The sequence below is a fragment of the Coregonus clupeaformis genome, chromosome 34 (assembly GCF_020615455.1).
Source record: "Coregonus clupeaformis isolate EN_2021a chromosome 34, ASM2061545v1, whole genome shotgun sequence".
Classification (NCBI taxonomy): Eukaryota; Metazoa; Chordata; class Actinopteri; order Salmoniformes; family Salmonidae; genus Coregonus; species Coregonus clupeaformis.
Genome location: NC_059225.1, coordinates 29,427,315 through 29,450,087, shown reverse-complemented (window position 1 = coordinate 29,450,087; position 22,773 = coordinate 29,427,315). Strand labels below are relative to the sequence as shown.

General features: G+C 42.8%; 1 protein-coding gene across 2 annotated transcripts in view; it reads right to left on the bottom strand.

Annotated features, from left to right (window-relative positions):
• The window catches only part of LOC121549989 (receptor-type tyrosine-protein phosphatase N2), a 285,296-nt gene that overhangs the window by 104,084 nt on the left and 158,439 nt on the right, over positions 1-22,773 (bottom strand). For both annotated transcript variants that reach the window (XM_041862031.2, XM_045210537.1), the window contains exon 11: positions 7,937-8,001. In XM_041862031.2, the coding sequence (XP_041717965.2) occupies positions 7,937-8,001 (65 nt within the window). The remainder of the gene's footprint in view (positions 1-7,936; positions 8,002-22,773) is intronic.

The following is a 22,773-nucleotide window of genomic DNA, read 5'->3' as shown; positions in this document are numbered from 1 at the left end:
AACCATACTTAGGCAGCCTGTTTTGCCACAGTGTTTGTGGGATCTTGTTCCGTGTTGGTTTGTATTGTATACCTAGGACTTCACGTATCGTTTTGTTGTTTTGTAGTTTGTATCGTGTTTGTAGTACACTATTAAAGTAAGATGTACGCATATCACGCTGCGCCTTGGTCCGTTCATTACGACGATCGTGACATGCACTGGATCCCGGCAAATTTGTGCATATTAATTGTGTCAATATTGTTTGCAATTTGTTTGTGAATGTTTATAAATTCCCTGTTTAAATATACTGTATGTTCATCAGTGAGGTTACTGTTAATCCACACATTTCCCCATTGATTTAGAATGTTCGATTACGGTAATTTCTGTTCAGTAATGAAATATAATATACATTCTAACCGTTCTCATTCTCAAAGTGGAAATGTTGTTTGGAGAGCTCACAAACTGCGCAACACTTGTTATAAAGAAGCTTTGGTTTATTTAACTGTATTTACCCGTTTTATGTCAATGGCTTCATTGTCTTTTGCTTGGAGCACATGTCTGGTTTCTCCGTCACACGCTTGAATGCGGATAGATGTACCTGGCCTGCCATTTGGACATGTTTCCGCAGTTCACTTTTGGGTTACTCAAGGGGAGGCTGTATCTGAGCCTGGTAGACCTCGCCTGTGCTTTATTGATTAAGACAGGTTTTGCCTGATGAGAGGTTTTTTGTTTTGAATACTGACATTTGAAAGTTAGAACTTTGTATATACACTGAGCGTACAAAACATTAGCAACACCTTCTTAATATTGAGTTGCATCCCCTTTTGCCCTCAGAACAGCCTCAATTCGTCGGGGCATGGACTACAAGGTGTGGAAAGCATTCCACAGGGATGCTGGCCCATGTTGACTCCAATGCTTCCCACAGTTGTGTCAAGTCTGGATAAGAGCGTCTGCTAAATGACTAAAATGTCAAATGTAAGTTGGCTGGATGTCCTTTGGGTGGTGAATCATTCTTGATACACAGGAAACTGTTGAGTGTGAAAAACCCAGCAGCGTTGCAGTTCTTGACACACACAAACCGGTGTGCCTGGCACCTACTACCATACCCAGATCAAAGGCACTTAAATATTTTGTCTTGCCTATTCACTCTCTGAATGGCACACATACACAATCCATGTCTCAATTGTCTCAAGGCTTAAAAATCTTTCTTTAATCTGTCTCTTCCCCTTCATCTACACTGATTTAAGTAGATTTAACAGGTGACATCAATAAGGGATCATAGCTTTCACTTGGATTCACCTGGTCAGTCTATGTCATAGAAAGAGCATCAGTGCTGTGTAAATAAATTCAACCCCCATTTACACCTCTACCTGCCTGCCTCCTGCTGAATCTTTGTCCTTACGACTGCTACAAGGTCCCTATTTTACACTATCATTTTGAGTTACATGTTCAAATCTTTTCCAATGGAATGCTCTTATGCTAGCCATCGCATTCATTATGGTGCAGGAAATTGGCAAGAAAGCCACCAAATTCAGTTGCCAGAGGTCATCATTGCCCGTGACCTTTCCCTGAGATGAGTTTTGCCCGTGCTATCCCAGGACTCTGATTGGGGAAGACCATGAGTGGTTTCCCCAATTCTAAGATAGTGGCATTCACTGCTGACATTTCTTCCTACTTGACATATGATGGGATTATATGCTAATGTTTATTTCTCCTGCATCCACTTCCATTATAAAGGTTCCAGAAAGACAGGTAATGCAATTCCGCTGCGAAAGCCATGACAAGTAAACAGACACACAGACCACAAACGCACAAAGGCACGTGTACACAGACATATACGAGGTTATTTGCATAGACACACATCTACATCAGTGGAGGCTGCTGAAGGGAGGACGACTCATAATAATGGCTGGAATGGAGCAAATAGAATGGCATCAAACACCTGGAAACCATGTGTTTGATACCATTCCACCTATTCCGCTTCAGCCATCACCACGAGCCCGTCCTTCCCAATTAAGGTGCCACCAACCTCCTGTGATCTACATCCCTAAGATGCAAAAACATGAACATGTGCAATCACATACATACATGTACAAACACACACATACACACAGACACACAAGTAAACACACAAACACAACACACATGCACACACACACACCGTGCGGAGACTCAGCTGAGATCCCTGCATGTTATATATGATTTACAATTGGTTGAATAATCAGTTGACATGCAGCTCAGGGAATTCTGTGCTTAATAAGTGCCTATCCACATAAGCAGTTTGCAGGAGTTATAAAAAACATGAGGCTGCTGTCAAAATGTCAATGAATCTCAATTTACCCACAATCTTAATCACATGGGACAGTTAATTGCGGACAGTTAACTGTAAATGTCCAGCCTCCTCCTCCTCCTTCACTGCACTCAGAAATACTGATAAAAAAGACAACTGGTACGCTGATAAAACATATATTCTAATAACAGTCGTTAATGTAAAAGCAATGATTTTCAAATCAAGATGGTGAAATGACAAACCTTCAGGGATTGTTGTATTTTAAGAACACAATACATGGTCTCCCACTGTGATGGCACCAAATGTTCAGGTGCTAAAAGAAGACATCCACCCCCCCTTGCCTTACCTTTTGTTGTGGTGGGCAATGTGACATTCTTGCTCTTCAGCTCCAATTTACCGTACACATCACAGTAGCCACTAGCCAGTAAGCATGCAAACTATTCAAGAATTAAACTTTTCATTTAAAACATAACGTTATTACACTTGAATAATGCAACCAAACCATATTACACTCTTCAATAATGCAACAATTCATAATGTGCAGACAATTAAAGGGTTTATTTCTCGTTTGTCCACACATTAAATTAGCTTGCAAGAAAATAGCACAGCTGGCTAGCTAATGCTAGCTAGTAACATTAGCATATCAAGCATGAATGTTTACCCCTCATACAAATATAAAGGTACAGTACAGTGTCGTTCATAGTATAGAACTACCTTGCTAGGTGGCGAGCTAAACAAAATTATTCCTGAATTTTTCTTAGCTACATCATAAAAGCTGCATCAGCTAATTAGCTGAATGCTGACGTTGGATAATGTTAGCTGAACCATAGCTAGATACTTCTTAGGCCTACATTACAACTTCAGCGTTTTAAACTTTCCTTAGAACAAATCAGGCTCAATTTTATCAATATCATGAAAGTCTTTATATGAGGTAAAACTGCGAATGAAAAAGCTTCTTGCTTGCATAGCTAGATTATATCTTGCCTGGATGATCAGTGCAGTCAAGGGAAAAAAACTCCATTGAAATGAGCTTTTCTTAAGCTACAGCAACAATTACAGAGTGTAACAGGCTGTTACTGCAATTTTCCGGTGAAAACGCAATAAAACAAGTCTCAAATATAATACAAATGTCTAGACATTTCATTTTTACTGTAGCAGTGTTGGGCTCAACACAACCGTTCTGCTTACACTGCCCTGCATGGAGGGGGGCAACTGGGGGCCAAGTGCGAGTGTCGTGCGTGACCTCCGGAGGTAGTGGTCAAGACGTGACAAGTTCACATTACAGTAATAAGTATATTCTCAGGATTTTGTTCGATACCTCTCAAGAATCTCCTTCAACTTTCGTCAATGTGAAAAGGGCCTATGTCTGCATACAGCTGGCTAATGCAAACCTTTGCAACCCTCGGCTCCTGCACCATCTCTCTCTCTCTCTCTCTCTCTCTCTCTCTCTCTCTCTCTCTCTCTCTCTCTCTCTCTCTCTCTCTCTCTCTCTCTCTCTCTCTCTCTCTCTCTCTCTCTCTCTCTCTCTCTCTCTCTCTCTCTCTCTCTCTCTCTCTCTCTCTCTCTCTCTCTCTCTCTCTCTCTCTCTCTCTCTCTCTCTCGCTCTCTCTCTCTCTCTCTCTGCACAGTGACTCATCGACCCCTCCTGATCACGAACAGGACGGGAGGAAGAGGATGCACAGTCACGAAGCTCTGTGTGCCTTTTAGGAACGTCTCTCCATGAAACGGAGGACTGCTATGGTATCCGTACTAGAGGATGATTCTCCAAGCGGCTGCTTGGGGTGCTGTAAGGTGTGTGCACATTGATATTCTCTGTAGGATTTTCATTTACTGTCAATGTCAACATTTCACAGCCCTGGCGAAAAACTGATGATAGAGTGCTAGGATTGAGATGAACAAAAACATAGTATATATTAGGCATTCAACAGGCCCTTTTCTATTACCCCTCTTGCCCCTCTCACTTTTCCCTAAGAGAGTTTTTCACACATTCACAGGAGTGCTGTTATGGAGACACTAACGTGATCTGGACAGCAATCTCATTGGTAAAACGTAATGACAACTTAAATGACTTACAAAATGCCATGCTTATTAAAGAGCAACTGAACTCGAACATCTACTTCTCAGGTTGAAAACGGCCTATGTGGCATTGATATTAGTCAGAAACATGTATTCCACTGCCAAAATGGAGGTCATCACGATATACAGGAGGGTTGGGTTTTTATTTAGCTCATGCCCACTTTCCCACAGACAACACGGGATAATGCCTAGGGAGAATTGTCATGCAAGGAGAAACAGCTGCGGTGAATGCAGTCTATCAGCTGCAGTGATTGAGCTCTATCAGCTGCACTGATTGAGCTCTATCCAATCATAGCAGCCAGAACCACACAGTGACACAGACCTGCCCCTTACACAGCGCCTCAGACTTGTTTACATAAGACAACACCTCACCAATGTTATGTTGAAAGAACACTTGCTGATGTGTTTGACACTGATCACTCAAGTATGCCCAGTGCTTGACTTGGACTGAAATAGGTGCCGGTAGCCTACTCATTTTGGGTGCCGGTACTGTTTATATTTAGGTGCAGGAACTCCATAATACTTTTTAGCTAATGTTCTATAAGAGGTGCAGGAACTCAAGCAGTAGTAAATGTGAACTGCCAGTACTCAGTTCCTATGACCTCCTGCCCAAGTCAAGCACTGAGTCTGTTTTGGGCAAATTGAAAACAATTGAGATGATGTGCACTTGTATCCCAACTGCGACTTGTCAATTTTCTCAAATTCGAAACCCATTCGCGAGCATTTGTTTACTTGAGAAATACTGATGTAAATAAATTTAGCTAGATGTACAATTGCACGACTAAAACCTCCTCTGCATAAATAATTACTAATTTATTGATTTATTGATTTATCGTAGATGAATTCTGACTATTTTGAGGAAGTATTAGTGGCTAAGTTGTTGATAGAGTTTTTTTGTCTCTCCTGAGACACCGCAGCAGCTACAGTGTCTCAACAGGGACAAACAACAGTAACTGCCAGGGTACGATAACACACCCACATCGAACAACACCACCCAAGACTGAAATCTTGTTTTTCTTCAACTTAATGAGCACCAGAAAAACACATGCAGAACCGGTGAGTTCAGTCGCTCTTTAAATTGTATTTACTTAAAGAGTGTTTGTGGTAAATGTAGCTAATGAGTCGCAAACAAGGACATTTCTAAGAAAATGGGTTCTAGAAAATCTATAGGAGGGCCAGATATTGTGAAGTCTATCGATTAGGGTCCAATCTCCTCACTTTGACATTAGCTTATCTTCATCAACATCTTCTGCAATCGATGTCCGTGGTTTCTGGAAATCTTCCTAAACTGTTTTGTCATTTGGCTCCTTTTTAACAAAGTCAGACAGGGTGATGACGGAGAGGCTATGGCTATGTCCACACTGTGTTCCCTAAGTTAAACTATAAAGGGAATAGGGTGCCTAGAGCTCTGGTCAAAGTTAGTGCACTATAAAATAAATAGTGTGCCATTTGGGATACAGCCTGTGTCAGCTCCACTCTCGATACTCTTAACGATACCAGGTTGGTTGGTTCCAGGCAAGAGCTGGCACACTCCAACCAGTCTATGTAAGCCTGCTCTACAGTGGAGGAATCCTCCAATTTGATTGGATCTCTTGCGACAGGATATAAACCCCATCACATCTAACTGGTTGTGCCTATATGAACTTATTTTCATTTACTTTCTTTGTCAATTTATTCAGTTATCTACTTAAAACTAGGGCACCATTTAAAACGTGTGTTTTGCACGCTAATGCATAGTTACCGACCCATGCTGTGGCATCTAGCTGAGGTACCCACTAATACCAATATACCAGCGGTCACCCCATAGATTCACCAACCAATAGTTGTGTTCAATCCCATTTAAACTAATGCATTCTGAGAGCCCTCTCCACAGGCACTCTCAGCAGGATGTTCTGCCACCGTTTTCATAAAATGATCATTCTGTTCAGGGACTAAAAACCACTGGGATGAATTTAGCCTTATTTGAGTTCGGACTATGAAAATGCCAATAGAGAATATTAATAATTACAGGGCTTGGCTCTCACTGTAGTTCCCTCAAACACACATTTTCTAATCACACACACGAACACACACACACACACACACACACACACACACACACAGCATCTGTCTCTGATTTCCCACTCCTGAGGTAAAGGATAGATCTCTCCCTCACTCCGGTTCCCTATCATTGCAGCTAATTATCAACAAATAGGACCAATATGACAAATCACAGCCCTCCATCACTGTTTGCCTTGAGCTCTCTGTGTGTTGAACAAGAGTGAAGATGGAGTAAGAGGAGAAAAAGATAGTCAGAGAAATAGAGGGTAAGAGAAAGGTAAAAAGAGGTAAAAAGAAGGAGGTAAAAAGAGGTAAAAAGAGGGAGGTAAATGCGTAGGCATAAGCAAGAGATGGACAGTAGGATTAAATCAATCGAAAAGAGAATAGAGAGTGTGACAAAGTCCATAGGAGGACAGTGTGTGAGGGATTGACCCAGGAAAACGGTCCCGACTATGTAACCCTGTTGCTATTGATGACGGCAGCAGCACACACACAGGCCACGTCCATTTAGTTCCCAGCATGCCTCGTGATGATCTTCATGGCTCACAGCGCCACCGCTGTCTGTCTCATTTCTGTAGAAAAAATGCTAGGAGAACTCCAGCGCATCAATGGCTGCTTGATTAGATCCTCACCATCACCACAGTACTGATGAATATTTATTAGCAGCGTCGCCATCGAATGAACGCACATCTCCCCTGCTCTCGGCCCGGCACTCATCTTAAGTATCTTTCTGCACTCCTCTTAATTCTTCTCATGAATATGTCACAGCCAGCCATTATGTCTAGCCATAAAGTGACAGCTCTCCAGATAATCTGCTTATTGTTCCTCCTCTGAGCCACTATCGTCTGCAATTTAAAGTGTCAAAACACACTGCGCTTTGTCTTGTTGTTCTTTATTCTCCATGGGAACCAATGACCCTAAGGAGGACAGGAAATTAATACAGAGGATGTGTATCAAAGCGACACGTTTAACAGGAAATACATTTTGCATTCATTTCAGCTCATGATCAATGTCTGGTCGCATAATGGCGGCCTCATAAAGGATGCAGGCGGTATGGATGGTAGCAGAAGGTAGTGTGGTGATTAAATGCCAAGCTGCCATATCTGGAGAGAGCCCAGTGTACAGAGACACTATGGTTTCTATAAGATCTGGGACCTTTCAGGTTTGGTTAAGTTCCTTTACAATGAAACATTATGCATTTTGGGGTGTTGGACGATGAGCTCAGTATTCTCTTTAGGGACTTTACTTGGTAAGATCTAACTATACAATCTCACACAAATGGTATTCAATATACAGCCTCAATTGAATACCATTGTAATGTCACATAACATCACATTGAAGCAATTCAGCATCAAGATGACTTCAAGTTGATCTAGACAAAACCCCCAAACAAAAATATTTTTTGGGGTCAGTTCTATACTCCGTTTGACACTGATATAGTTAGTGTTGGATGTTCCCAGCACAGAAATAGAATCACTAGAAATGGCAACCCCATTCAAGTCAATAATTCTATGGTTCCCAACTTGTAACAGATGATGAAAAAGGACTTACATCACTGACACCAACCTCCAGGATCTTCACACCAGTTTCCTTCTCCAACTGCTTCTTCTGCTGAACTGCGTGGGAAGACACCAGCACAAGACCAGAGTTGTTTGTTAGTGGAATTTGTAAAAAAAAACGTTAAAAAAACATAATGGAATGAGTTAAGTGGAACGTGAAATGAGTGAGTGGAATCAGTTATGTGTTAGTGAGGAGAATGAATGACGCAGAATAACATGTTTGACCGTTCAGTTCTTCAGTGGAACAGGAAAGTGTGTGAGAGAGAGTGTGTGACACAGTGTGAGTGAGAATTAAAGATAGATACCTGCACACTGATGAATTAATTCTCTCACAGTTTATTGCAAAGTTTTCACCCGAAGGTCTTTGTCAGCCTGTGACTCCAACTCCAATTCCAAATTCATCAGTGACCAGTCAAAGTCTCACTTACTGTTGGCTACGGTACACATGAAAGAGTTAGCCCAACCACCCTACAGATGTAGAAATGTCCTGCAACAACAGGGTGATCAAATTAAGATCCTACACCTGTACATGACCACATAATACCCTACAGTACAGTGTCTAGATAGAGCACATCGTCCAATGGATATTTTCTTGTTACTTTGCTCTGAGGATTATTAAAATGTTTGTAAAGTGGTTTATGAGCCAGACCTTTGCACACCCTGTTGTATTTGATCACCCTGTTGTTGCAGGAAATCCCCCTGTTGTTGCAGGAAGTATATTCAAGGTTTAAAAAGGCTTCTAAAGTTTGTAATTACTCTAAAATGTCAGACTTGATTTCCCCTAACAAAAAATGTATCAACCCCTGCAAAATGTCCATTCATAATCCATACAATAATTAACATTTCCTGTTTCTGCAGGACAATTTTTTCTGCTGTGAGAAACTGGTCAAATTAAGATCGTATATCTGTACCAATGAATGTTTCATATTTATTTTAATGTAAACGTGCTAGTTGATGTAATACATCATTAATTTGTCTTGGTTCTTGCAATAGTTAATAGGATCGCAATATGAGTTTGATCCATAAATCTACTAATCAATTCAAGTATGTCCACGCTAGTTCTAAATGTAATATTTAACAAAGATATTCTCATGCAAATCAAAGCAAGTGGCATCGAACATTTAAGATCATATACTCGGCAGACTTGTTTTTTTTCTGTGCATTTTTAGCCTTTGAAACCCTCGCTTTGATGGATACATTTATATTGAAAAACAAAATCAAACGGTCTTATGCCAAATTATATGGTGAAAAGAGAAAACAGAGGATAATTTTAATTGAGTTTGTTAGCATGTGAACTGGGAAATAGGGGGAATAGAGAAAGAGAGAGAGCCAGAGAAAGAGAATGAGAGAGGGTCCTTTAAATCCCATTTCCCCAGATTAAGGGTATGCAAATGTCCCTGAAGATCTGAACCTTAGCTCACTCTCCAAATTCTGCAAGGGCCTGTTTAATTAGTATTTTAATCAATTCCAATGATTCCACGCACTCGACAATTTATGCAGCATTCCATATAATTAAACACGTTACTTTAGTGCCATCATTAGGAGGGCTACTTACTTACTCCTTCTCAGTTTATTGTCCGACATCCCGCAAGCGCTGATCACCCTATCGTCTCATCAGCGATCACCATAGTGATGGCGACGTCCTGAATATATAGTCAGGACTTATAGAATGAAGTCTGGCGGGAGGAGGGGGAGTGAAAGAGTGAAATAATAGGGGGACACATCCAGTGCACAGATATCCACTATGCCAGCATGCATCAAGCAAGCTACAGTACAGTTAATTAAAATATCAACACAAAGATTGCAGAGAGTAGTATAGAAAATCAGTTGTGGGGAGTAGCAGCCATCTTGGATCTGTGTATCTACCTGGTGTTATTTAGGCAGGGCAAATGAGGAAGCCATCTTGGTTTGGGTGGCAGGTAGCCTCGAGGTGAGAGCACTGGGCCCATAGAGATAGATAGAAGACTCATCTTTATATCTGTGCCATTATAGCGTCTGTGACAGCATGGGCAGCGCCATTGAGGCTACAACCCATAGGAATCCCCACCCAGTTGACTACTTTGACTACTTTTAAATGGCGGAAGCATGGCGGAAGCCCTCAATGGTGCTGCCCATGCTAAAGCAGCCTTTTGGCCACTAGAGGCCTCTATCATTCTCTATGGATGGGCCAGTAACCGAAAGGTCACTGGTTTGAATCCTGGAGCCGACAAGGTGAAAGATATGTTGCTCTGCCCTTGAGCAAGGCACTTAATCCCAATTGCTCCAGGGGTGCTGGACAATGGTGACCCTTTTCATGACCCCACTCCCTGCGGGTATCTTAGGGGGAGTTGGGATATGCAAGAAACACATTTCCATTACACATTTAGAACGATGAACACTTGTACAAGTGTGTAACAGCACAAATATAAGCACCCCACAATGTATTATTATTCAACCTGGTGGTGCTGTTGTTATTTGTGACTCGTTTCAGGAAACTAGGCGTATGTCGTGCGTCACTACTTCACAGGAGAGCCATTTGAATGTAAACATATTTTCATTATTTTATATATATATATATATTTTTTTTTTTGGGGGGAGGAATGGATCAGCTTAATATTGCAGATAGATTGTATCTTCTATCAATGTAATTGTCTGCATCACTTCCAATCGCCCATGTTTTTTTTTTTATAGATATACTCCCCTTTATTACTTTTCAACCCCACCATCCTTTCCCTACTTGGAGTAAATTAGTGAACAACAATGCCCAGGCCTCTACTTCCGGTCTATACTTACTATCTACACCTTATGGACAGAGTTAATTTTACAATAATTGTATTATATTTATATATATATATATATATATATATATATATATATATATATATATATATATATATATATATATATATATATATATATATATATATATATATATATATATATATATATATATATATATATATACACATATATATATATTTTTTGCTCCTGAACTTCTTCTACTCTCAACCTCTCCGATCATTTTCATGATGTCCATCCGGTTTGCTTCTATATGCCATATCTTTCTAACTGTGCTCTTTCCCAAAAGCTCCCAACATACAACCTATATACTTATTATGGACACAGTATGCTTACATTATTAGCTATCTTTGTTATTATTTGTTGTTATTTGTTATTAGTCCCATCCTTCAACTCTATTCAATACCTCCCATCTATCTCTTAACACCATCCATATAGGATTTCTATTTGCCATATATATTTCAACCATACTGTGATGTTTTACAAAAGTTCTGAACCTTTCTATTCGCATTGCTTCTACAGATTGTGAATTAAAAATAAACATTTTTGCTAAAAGTATTATTATATTATTGATTGATTGACTATGACTTTTCAGATCACCCAGTAATGCTATCTGCAAGGTTAGCTCCAGGTAAATATTGCAATCCTTTAGCCATTCCTGGACCTGTGTCCAATAACAAGCTACAAATGGACAGAACCAAAACAAATTATCTAATGATTCTGTCTCTTCACAGCAAAATCTGCAGAGCTGGGAAGATTGTATTCCCCATATAAATAACATTCTATTGGTAGCAAGAATTTTATATAATAATTTAAATTGAAAGATTCAAATTTTTGAATCCGGTGTCGTTTTGCGTGTCAGTTCATAAACACTATGCCATGGGATCGGTACGTCAAAGATCTCTTCCCAACTATTTTGCAATCTATATGGGACGGCTGTCAATCCTTTGGTCCTTAAGTGAAACTGATATACTTTTTTATTTATTACAGTTTTCCTTAACCAATTATGTTCTTTAATGCAAGGCCAACAGACAAGTTCCTTACTTTCTCCCCCTTCCACTTTCCTCTTCCACTTTTGCGGTAAGGCTGCAATTATTTGGTTGTAATTTTGGGTAGAGCAGACATTTCCATATGTTTTTGTTAGCTGCATGTGCGACATAACTCCACCAGTCCTACCGATAATATAATTTACGAAGATTATACCTTTTTTAAACATTCTGTCAAAAAATAAAGGTTTTTTTGTCAATTAGTATATTTGAATTTAACCACAATATTTGTTGCATTATTTGTTCTGTCGTTTCTGGAGGATTAAATTGAAATTGCAACCAACTTTCTATGGCTTGTTTTAGAAATAGTGATATTTGGGAGATTATTTCCTTTTCAAATAACTGAAAGTGAGAGGTTGTAATCTGAATAAAGGGAAAAAGGCCTTTCTTGAACATTGGGTGAGACAATCTTACTAATTTGCTTGAGAACCAGTTCGGATTTAAGTATAACTTTTGTATGACTGATGCTTTTAGTGATAGGTCTAATGCTTTAATATTTAATAATTTCTGTCCTCCGAATTCATATTCATTATATAAATATGCCCTTTTAATTTTGTCTGGCTTGCCGTTCCAAATAAAATTGAATATTTTTTTCTCATATAATTTAAAAAACTGTTCGCTAGGTGTAGGGAAGACCATAAGCAAATAGGTAAACTGGGATAATACTAAAGAGTTAATCAGGGTGATTTTTTCACAAATTGACAGGTATTTTCCTTTCCATGGTAGTAAGATCTTATCTATTTTTGCTAACTTTCTATTAAAATGTATTGAAGTGAGATCATTTATTTCCTTTGGGATATGTATTCCGAGTATATCCACATCACCATCAGACCATTTTATTGGTAAACTACATGGTAATGTAAAAATTGTATTTTTTTGTGATCCAATACGTAATATAGTACATTTGTCATAATTTGGTTGTAATCCAGAGAGGTTAGAAAATGTATCTAGATCCTCTATGAGGCTGTGGAGGGATTCTAGTTGTGGATTTAAAAGAAAACATGAATCATCAGCGTACAATGACACATTTGTTTTTAAGCCCTGTATTTCTAATCCTCTGATATTATTATTGGATCTGATTTTAATAGCTAACATCTCGATGGCCACAATAAATAGATATGCCGATAGTGGACAACCTTGTTTCACTCCTCTTGACAGTTTAAAACTTTCTGAGAAATAGCCATTATTTACTATTTTACACCTAGGGTTACTATACATGATTTTGACCCATTTTATAAGAGATTCTCCAAAATTGAAATGCTCCAGGCATTTATATATAAACCCCAGTCGAACTTTATCAAATGCCTTTTCGAAGTCTGCTATGAATAGCAGGCCTGGTTTCCCATACTTTCCATAGTGTTCTATTGTTTCCAATACTTGCCTTATATTATCTCCAATGTATCTTCCATGTAAAAAACCTGTCTGATTAGAATGAATAATATCCTACAATATATTTTTAATTCTATGCGCTATACATTTTGCTAGGATTTTTGCATCACAACACTGAAGTGTAAGGGGCCTCCAATTTTGTAAATGGACTGGATCTTTATATTTTCCACTTGTATCCTGTTTCAGTAATAATGAGATCTTCTTCTTGAGTGTCAGATAATCTACCATTTACATAGGAGTGGTTCAAACATGCTAATAACGGTCCTCTTAGTATATCAAAAAAGGTTTGGTATACCTCGACTGGTATGCCATCCAACCCTGGAGTTTTCCCAGACTTAAAGTCTTTAATTGCATCCAGAAGTTCCTCCTCTGTAATTTCACCTTCACATGAGTCTTTCTGTGTGGCTGTTAATTTGACATTATCAATAGAAAAAAAATCTCTACAATTAGCTTCAGTTAGAGGAGATGGAGGCGACTGAAAATAAAACATATGCTTAAAGTACTTTGTTTCTTCCTTCAAAATATAATTTGGTGAATTATGGGTGACTCCGTCAGTTGTAACCAGTTTCATTAAGTTCTTTTTGGTAGCATTCCTATGTTGAAGATTAAAAAATAATTTTGTGCATTTTTCCCCATATTCCATCCAGTTTGCTTTATTTTTATAATATATTACACTTGATCTTTCTTGAATAAGTTTCTCCATTTCTTTTTGTTTTTCCTCTAATTTATTCTGAGCCGCTATGTTACAGTTTTTATTGCCATCTATCTGTTCTGTTAGACTTTCTATTTCCATTCTTAGTATAAACTCTTTTGACCTAAATTGCTTTTGTTTTCGAGATGAGTACTGAATTGCATGGCCTCTAAAGGCACATTTAAAGGTGTCCCATACAATAAGGGGATTCGCTGTACCTATGTTATGTTGGAAAAGGTCAGTTATAAATTCCTTTGTTCTAATTATAAATAAATTATCATCCAATAGGCTTTGATTAAATTTCCAATATCCTCACCCACGTGGAAATTCAGTAAGAGTAATGTATATGCCTATTATATGATGGTCCGACCGCATTCTGTCCCCTATCAACACTTTTTTTTACTTTTGGTGCCAACGAGAATGAGATAAGAAAGAAGTCAAGACGACTAGCTTGATTCAGTCTGCGCCATGTATATCTCACTAGATCAGTATATTTAAGACTCCATATATCTACTAGTTCTAATGTATCCATGACATTCACAATTTCCTTAAGAGCAGGTGGGTGATTGTTTGTGGTGTGATTTCCTTTACGGTCCATTGAGCTATTTAAAACAGTATTATAATCCCCCACCATAATAATATTGTCTTGAGTTGCTTGCAGGCTTGATAATTTATTATATATATTGTCAAAAAATTGTGGATCATCATTATTTGGTCCGTAAAGGTTAATGAGCCATATCTGTTTATGGTCCAATAACATATTTAAAATAATCCATCTACCTTGCGTATCTATTTGGACAATTTGCACATTCGGATCGAAATTACTATTAATTAATATCATCACCCCTTTTGAATTTCTTTGCCCATGGGAGAAGTATATTTCCCCCCATTCTTTTTTCCACGCTACTTCATCTCGAATTGTTGAATGAGTTTCCTGTATACAATAGATATTATATTCCTTCTCTTTGAGCCATGTAAATATTGTTCTTCTTTTGTTATTATCAGCTAAGCCATTACAATTATAACTGGCTATACTTATTTCACCATACACCATAATGAGATACAAGTTTCAAGTCTATTTATCATTATATATGTTTGTAAATTTACCAATAAAAATAGCGTAATGATTGAGTGTCCATATAGCTGTACCGTGATATTTGCATTGCTACGGAGTAACCCTTCAATTGTTCTCCACTAATTCCCCCGCTAAAGCCCCTCCCCATCCCAAGTTGAGCCGTCATCCCAGTGATCAGCATCCCACCCACGTCCCTCCGTATCCCTAAGGCCCCAAGAGGCCAGGACCCATCCATCGAAAACAGCACACAGTGCCACCCACAAAACAGAAGCAGATTAACCGCCAAAAGCATTTCCAATGCTTTCACCTCTATATATATATCTATCTAACTATATTTTTAAAATTATGCATATCCTATTTTCCATCATTATCAATTAATATGCGTAATAATGTCAGCAGTTCACGCGTAGGATTCTAACATATAACCCAGATTGCCATTGTATTACATTTAATTCATTGACAAGCAATTATTATCCTAGCAAATAATTCCTGTGGTCCATCCCATACACCCCCCCCCCCCTCCCCCCCAACATCCCCACCCCCCCACACAACAGATGCCAGACAAGCACACACGCACATACTCACATACTCCAACACACTCAACCCCCCTCCTCCACAATCCACCATAAAATCAGATACTCAACGGCTGTTATATCCCAGAGCCCAACTAGAGTAATAACTTGATTTACGAGTGCACATACAGTTAAAGCTGATTGAGAAAGCATGCAGATTGAGCAGAAATTGATAACAATGTGAGATTTGATTAATCTACTTAATCTATGTCAAGTCCTAGGTGATGGAGATCAGATCCACCCTCTTCACCTGAGACACAAACACTCTGATCCCCTGTTGTAACCATTTTCCCAAGCATCTCCATGCGGTCAGACCATTGATTATTTTGTGCCACCTGGGCCACAATGATAAACCCCCTCTCTGATTGTCCGAGTGTGACCCCCTCCCCATGGGTTACTGCAGCCAGTGTTGCCAGCACTGCCACTACCTGGGTGGGCATACCCCACCGGAATCCCCACCAGCTAGGTAAAAGGTCGTCAAGGTTCTCATTAGCAGCTTTGAGAATTTCCTTGTATATTATGCTCTCCCATCAGGGGGCTCTGGCTTTGTAGGACCAACCCTGCCAGGCAGGCTCAGAATATTTGAGGGGGCGGTGCTGCTCAAGTAGGTCTCTGACTGCATTTATTTCTCTGTTTAGGCTGCATATTCACAGCAGGTCCATAAAAGAGATGGGAACTTCTCTTTGGTGTATGGGTCGCTCAGGTGGGTGTCCAGGTTATAGGGTTAGGGATCTTAAATGCGTTTTTTGGCAGAAATGCCTTCTGGAACATTTGAACTTTCATATGCCTTAATAACAAACTTGTATGCCATCTGTAAATACGAATACAATTGTTAAATTATGAGCCTAATTGTTTTAGCCACAGAAAAAGACAGCAACTTTCCCGCTAGCCATGATTGGCTGAGACAATGAGTGGGCTGGACATGCCGAGAGATGAGTTCGGATTGGTCTGCCATTTACCACACTTCTGTCTATAACATGAGCTGGTCAGTAGGTGTAGGTAATCCTTTCTAACACAGATTTATTGAAAGATATGTAGTAGAACTGCATAAGTGTTGCTCTCCACTTTCTGGAGGACCAAGTTATGAAATCAGTGGAAATAGAGAATGATAGCTAAGGAGATGGAGAAAATTCTGGTGTTTGATTGTAAATATGCAGACGGAGTCGAAAAGAGAACACACAGAAGGCTATTGTAAAAAACACCTGTCTCTGGATTACATCTTCAAACGAAGGGCAACCATGGCATCCGTGACAGAGAGGGAGAAGCGTCCATCCTGGTATATGGGTAAGATAGTCTAGCTACCTACATTTTCAGATATTACACATTACAAATTTAGTCAGAAAGTCGTTTTCATTTCAAGTTAAAGTGTACTGTTAGCTAGCTAGCTGACGTTAGCTGGCTGGCTCGCTAGCTAACGTTACGTGTATGAGATCTGTGTAGTTAAATTATTCGTATCTCAGAGCTATTTGCATTGCTAGTTATAGCCTAATGTTAGCTAGCTAACATTGAACCTGGTTGGTTAGCTACCTGTAGATTCATGCAGGGTAGTAATGTTATGAGTTGGGATTATGGTTCATTGTTTAGCTAGTTAGCTACATGTATAAACAAGACTCCACTATGCAAGTAACCATTTCAATAGAATGTTCATGCTGTCACTGCGACAACTGTCGATAGATGTAGCTGGTAAATTCGCTCTGACTATCTCATCCGATTTCAGAGCACTTTCGTCTGAGTGTGCCAGAGTGCAGAATAATTGACACATTTACGAACGCTCGACACCCGTTGAATATGGCCGGTGTGAGTAAACGTTGGCAAAAAATCGTAATTAAATTGTTGCCAGCAGCACAGTTGCAGTCACCAACGCTCTGGATAACAGAAAAACAGCCTAACCAGCTCTGCTAGGGTGAGTAAAAGGGTCAGAGTAAGCTGTTCTCTCATTTGTGTCTGGAAGTAGCTAGCCAACGTTAGCCAGTTAGCTTGGGTGCTGGACTGCTGTTGTTAGGTCAGAACGCTCGGATCAACCCTATTCGTCGGCCAGAGCGTCCAGTGTGCGCTCTGAACGCTCCGAGATCGAAACACTCTGAATTTACGAACGGACAATCTGACAACGTTCTGAGTTTACGAAAGCCCAGAGCGCACTCTGAGCACACTCTGGCACTCCAGATTAAATTTATGAATATACCCGTAGTATAAACCAGCCTTAGTCTTGAAATCTTTTGTTGTTTAGTACATAGCCTCACATTTGACTCCTTAAAGAGATGGGTGGGGCTAAGCCTTTAGAGGGTGTGAACGATGCTGAATGGGTGTAGACAAAGAAGAGCTCTCCAGTAGGTGTACCAAAACATTCAAGGCCATTTTCTCAAAAGTGAGGTTACAAGTTTATCAACTTTCAAAGCAGAATTACTTTCCCATTGTTCCTCAACTGTAGTGTATGATATACAGTCTCTACTTTTATCCAATGTGAAAAACACAATTTCAAATTTTGCTACATAAGACCGAATCGAGCCGATCGGTCACATTTAGGAGTGGGTAATAAAGAAGCCATCTTGGTTCAACCTGATGGTGCTGGTATTATTTAGGAGGGGGTAATGAGGTAGCCATCTTGGATCAGTGTGTTATTTCGGAGTGGGTAATGAGGTAGGTAATTAGGGGCAGCTGGGTGGGAGGAGCGGGGAAACGGAAAGGTCACGCTCAGCATTTAGTCTTAATGAGGACCCCTCAGTGTAACGATCCCGGCTGTCTGAGTCGGGTCCTGTCTGGTGACTAGTTTTTCCTGTTCGTAATCTCCAGTTTCCCGAGGGTTCGGGAACGCTCCGGGGAGCGCTCTTGTTTTCCGCACCTGCATCCCATCAGCAATCTGCACACCTGGTCCTGATCATCACCCTTCTTAGGCTCTGGCCGAACATCCAGTTCCTGCCGGATCGTTAGCCATGAACAGTAGGTTTTGTCAGAGTATCAGTCCTAGAGCGTCTAGCGTTAGTTTTGTTGTTTTGTACCTTGTTGGTTTTGGTTTACTTACCTCCGTTTTTGTCCCATCTGCAGTCACTCGTCCGGAACCTTCACCCTACCTCTGCCTGATGGTCGGCGGCTGCCGAGCCATCACTGGACCAACAACTGCACCCTCAACAACTCATCCACGCCGCCGCTCTGTCCCTGGATTATTCTGCACCTTTTTGAATCTGTAATAAACCCTCACCTTCGTTCAACTCTCCTTGTCCTGGTCTGCTTCTGGGTTCTGTCTGAGGGAACCGTGACAGAACGATCCGGCCAGTAATGAACCCAGCGGACCTGGACTCTGTTCGCCATGCCATTACCCAGCAGGAGAAGATGTTGGGCCATCATAGCACGGTACTACAGGAGATCGCGTTGTCAGTTCGGAACCTTTCTTCCGGTCTGACGGAGGTCCAGAACCAACGCCAGTGTCCGGTGGAGGACCCACTACCGGTTTCACCCATCTCGCCTGCCGCTTCTGAAGTTGTGTCCCTCCGTGAGCCCAAGGTTCCGACGCCGGATAAATATGAGGGGGAGCCGGGAAGATGCCGTTCCTTCCTTATGCAGTGTGGATTAGTGTTCGATCTACAGCCCTACTCTTATGCCACAGACAAGGCTAGGATAGCCTTTGTGATTGAGTTGCTGCGTGGTCGAGCGCTGGAGTGGGCTTCAGCCGTTTGGGAACGACAGGATCCCTGCATGGCTTCATACCAGGGGTTCACGGCCGAGATGAGGAAGCTCTTCGACCATTCCGTCCGAGGGAGGGACGCAGCTAGGCGCCTGTTTTCTCTTCACCAAGGAACTCGTAGCGTGGCCGACTTCGTGATCGAGTTCAAGACGTTGGCTGTGGAGAGTGGGTGGAACGAGGAGTCTTTGCAAGCGGCCTTTTACCAGGGTCTGTCGGAGCAGCTCAAGGATGAGTTGATCTCTTATCCGGAGCCTAGTGACCTGGACAGCTTGGTAGCCTTGTCTATTCGGGTGGATAATCGAGTCCGAGAGCGAAGGAGGGAGAAGCAATGGGGTCCGTCCAATCGATCAGCTTCTCAGTTCCCAGTCGGGTCGGGTGGTGGACCAGAACACGTCGATCATTCTCCACCACAAAGGATTAGTGGAGAGGACCTCTCTCCCGATTCTGAACCCATGCAAGTGGGGCGGCACGGGTTAACCAAGGAGGAGCGTCAACATAGACGTAAGACCAACTGCTGCCTCTACTGTGGTCGCTCGGGACATTACATCTCCACTTGTTCCCGGCGGTCGTCAAACTGCCCGGCTCGCTAAAGTTGGGAGGACTGTTAGCGAGCCAGTTTCAACCTCTCAGTACCTCTGTCAGACCCCGTTTCCCGGCTACCCTTGTGAACAGGAATCAGAGCTTAGCGCTTAACGCTTTTATCGATTCAGGTGCCGATGGAAGCTTTCTTGATGCCGAGTTGGTGGAACAGCTGGGGCTTTCCAAGGAGCAATTGCCGGAAGCCATTGAAGCGACCACTCTGAACGGCAGTAGTCTGGCACGTATCACGATGAGGACTGAACCGGTTAAGATGCGGTTGTCGGGGAATCATTCTGAGATGATTTCATTCTTCATTCTGCCGTCTTCCCATGTTCCTCTGGTCCTTGGATACCCCTGGCTGAAGGAACACAATCCCACGTTCGATTGGGTGACGGTCAAGAACAAGTATCCCCTGCCCTTGATGAGTTCTGCCTTCGACTCCTTACAGGGTGCTACGGTGTTCACCAAGCTAGACCTACGCAATGCGTATCACCTGGTCCGGATCAGAGAGGGGGACGAGTGGTTGACGGGTTTCAATACACCGATGGGTCACTTCGAGTATCAGGTGATGCCGTTTGGACTGACCAATGCTCCAGCGGTATTCCAGAGTATGGTGAACGACGTCCTGAGAGATATGATCGGTCTCTTTGTGTTTGTTTACCTGGATGACATTCTGATCTTCTCGAAGGAACCTTCCGACCACGTCCAGCATGTCCGGCAGGTTCTGCAGCGATTGTTGGAGAATCGCCTGTTCGTGAAGGCCGAGAAGTGCGAGTTTCACGCCCACACGACATCCTTTCTCGGGTACATCATCTCCAGGGGAGAGATTAGGATGGACCAGGAGAAGGTTAGAGCGGTTCTGGAATGGGCCCAGCCCGGTACGAGATTGCAGCTCCAGAGATTTTTGGGGTTTGCGAATTTCTACCGCAGATTCATCCGGGATTACAGCCGTGTGGCCGCTCCATTAACTGCCTTGACTTCCAGTATCAGGACCTTCAAGTGGAATCCGGAGGCGGATCGTGCGTTTCTGGATTTGAAGAGGCGATTCACCAACGCACCGATTCTCTCTCAACCGGACACGGCCCGTCAGTTCGTGCGTTGAAGTGGGACGCGTCTGATGTGGGAGTTGGCGCCATCCTGTCGCAGCGATGCTCCACGGACAGTAAACTCCATCCCTGCGCCTACTACTCGTCGCCTTTCGCCTGCGGAGAGGAATTACGATGTGGGTAACCGGGAGCTTCTCGCGGTGAAACTTGCCTTGGAGGAGTGGCGCCACTGGTTGGAGGGGCGGAGCAACCGTTTATTGTCTGGACTGACCACAAGAATCTTGCTTACGTGCAATCGGCTAAACGTCTCAACTCCCCGTCAGGCCAGGTGGGCGTTGTTTTTCGGACGATTCAAGTTTTCCCTGACGTTCCGACCTGGATCTAAGAACGGCAAGGCGGACGCCTTGTCCCGGATGTTCTCCAAGACGGAGGAGAGTGGGTCCAAGACCGAGACAATTCTCCCCCGGAACTGCGTCGTGGGAGCAGTTATGTGGAAGATTGAGGAGGAGGTGCTGGCGGCCCTTCGGACTCAGCCCGGTCCCGGTAACGGTCCACCCGGTCGGTTGTTTGTGCCTGAGTCGGTTCGTCCGGCTGTCCTCAAATGGTCCCACGCCAGCAAGATGGCTTGTCACCCTGGCGTGGCTCGGACAATGGCGTTTCTTCGCAGACGCTTTTTGGTGGCCTGCCATGGCCGAGGATACTCGGGGGTTTGTTGCTGCCTGTCCAGTGTGTGCGCAGAATAAGAGTACCAATCGGCCCAGCTCTGGACTACTTCACCCCCCTTCCTATTCCCCGGCGACCATGGTCGCATCTGGCCCTGGACTTCGTCACTGGGTTGCCCGCTTCTGAGGGGAACACGGTCGTTCTGACTATCGTGGACAGATTCAGCAAGTTCGCCCACTTTGTGCCAATTGCCAAGCTTCCCTCTGCCTCGGAGACGTCCGAGATCCTGGTTAGGGAGGTTTTCAGGGTCCACGGTTTGCCCAGTGATATCGTTTCCGACCGTGGCCCTCAGTTTACCTCTGCTGTCTGGAAGTCCTTCTGTTTGGCCATTGGAGCTACAGTCAGTCTCACATCTGGTTTTCACCCCCAATCCAATGGTCAGGCGGAGAGAGCCAACCAGAAGATGGAATCCACGCTACGCTGTCTGGTCTCTTCCAACCCCACCTCCTGGGTCTCTCAGTTGCCTTGGGTTGAGTATGCCCACAATACTCTTCCTACATCTGCCACTGGGATGTCTCCCTTCCAGTGCCTGTATGGCTACCAACCTCCCCTGTTTCCTTCTCAGGAGAAGGAGCTCTCAGTGCCTTCTGTTCAGGCCCATATTCGTCGTTGCCACCGGACCTGGCATCGGGCCAGAAAGGCACTCCTTAGAGTTTCGGACCGGTATCAGCTCCAGGCGAATCGTCGCCGGATCCCCGCTCCCACCTATACCATCGGAGATAGGGTTTGGTTGGCCACACGGGATCTTCCGTTACGGACTGAGTCTAGGAAGTTGTTACCGAAGTTCATTGGTCCGTTTGTGGTGGAGAAGGTGATCAATCCAGTGGCAGTTCGACTCAAACTACCGAGGACGCTCAGAGTCCATCCCACCTTTCATGTCTCCTGCCTCAAGCCTGTCTTCCTCAGTCCTCTGTTGCCTCCTCCGCCTCCTCCTCCTCCTCCTCGGATGATCGGAGGTGGTCCTGCCTACACGGTGCGTCGCATCATGGATTCCAGACGGCGGGGCCGGGGTTTCCAGTATCTCGTGGACTGGGAGGGGTATGGCCCTGAGGAGAGGAGTTGGATTCCGCGGCGACAGGTCCTAGATGCGGACCTCATCAGTGACTTCTACCGCCTCCATCCTGGCGCTCCGGGGAGTCCGCCCGGTGGCGTTCGGCCGGAGGGGGGTACTGTAACGATCCCGGCTGTCTGAGTCGGGTCCTGTCTGGTGACTAGTTTTTCCTGTTCGTAATCTCCAGTTTCCCGAGGGTT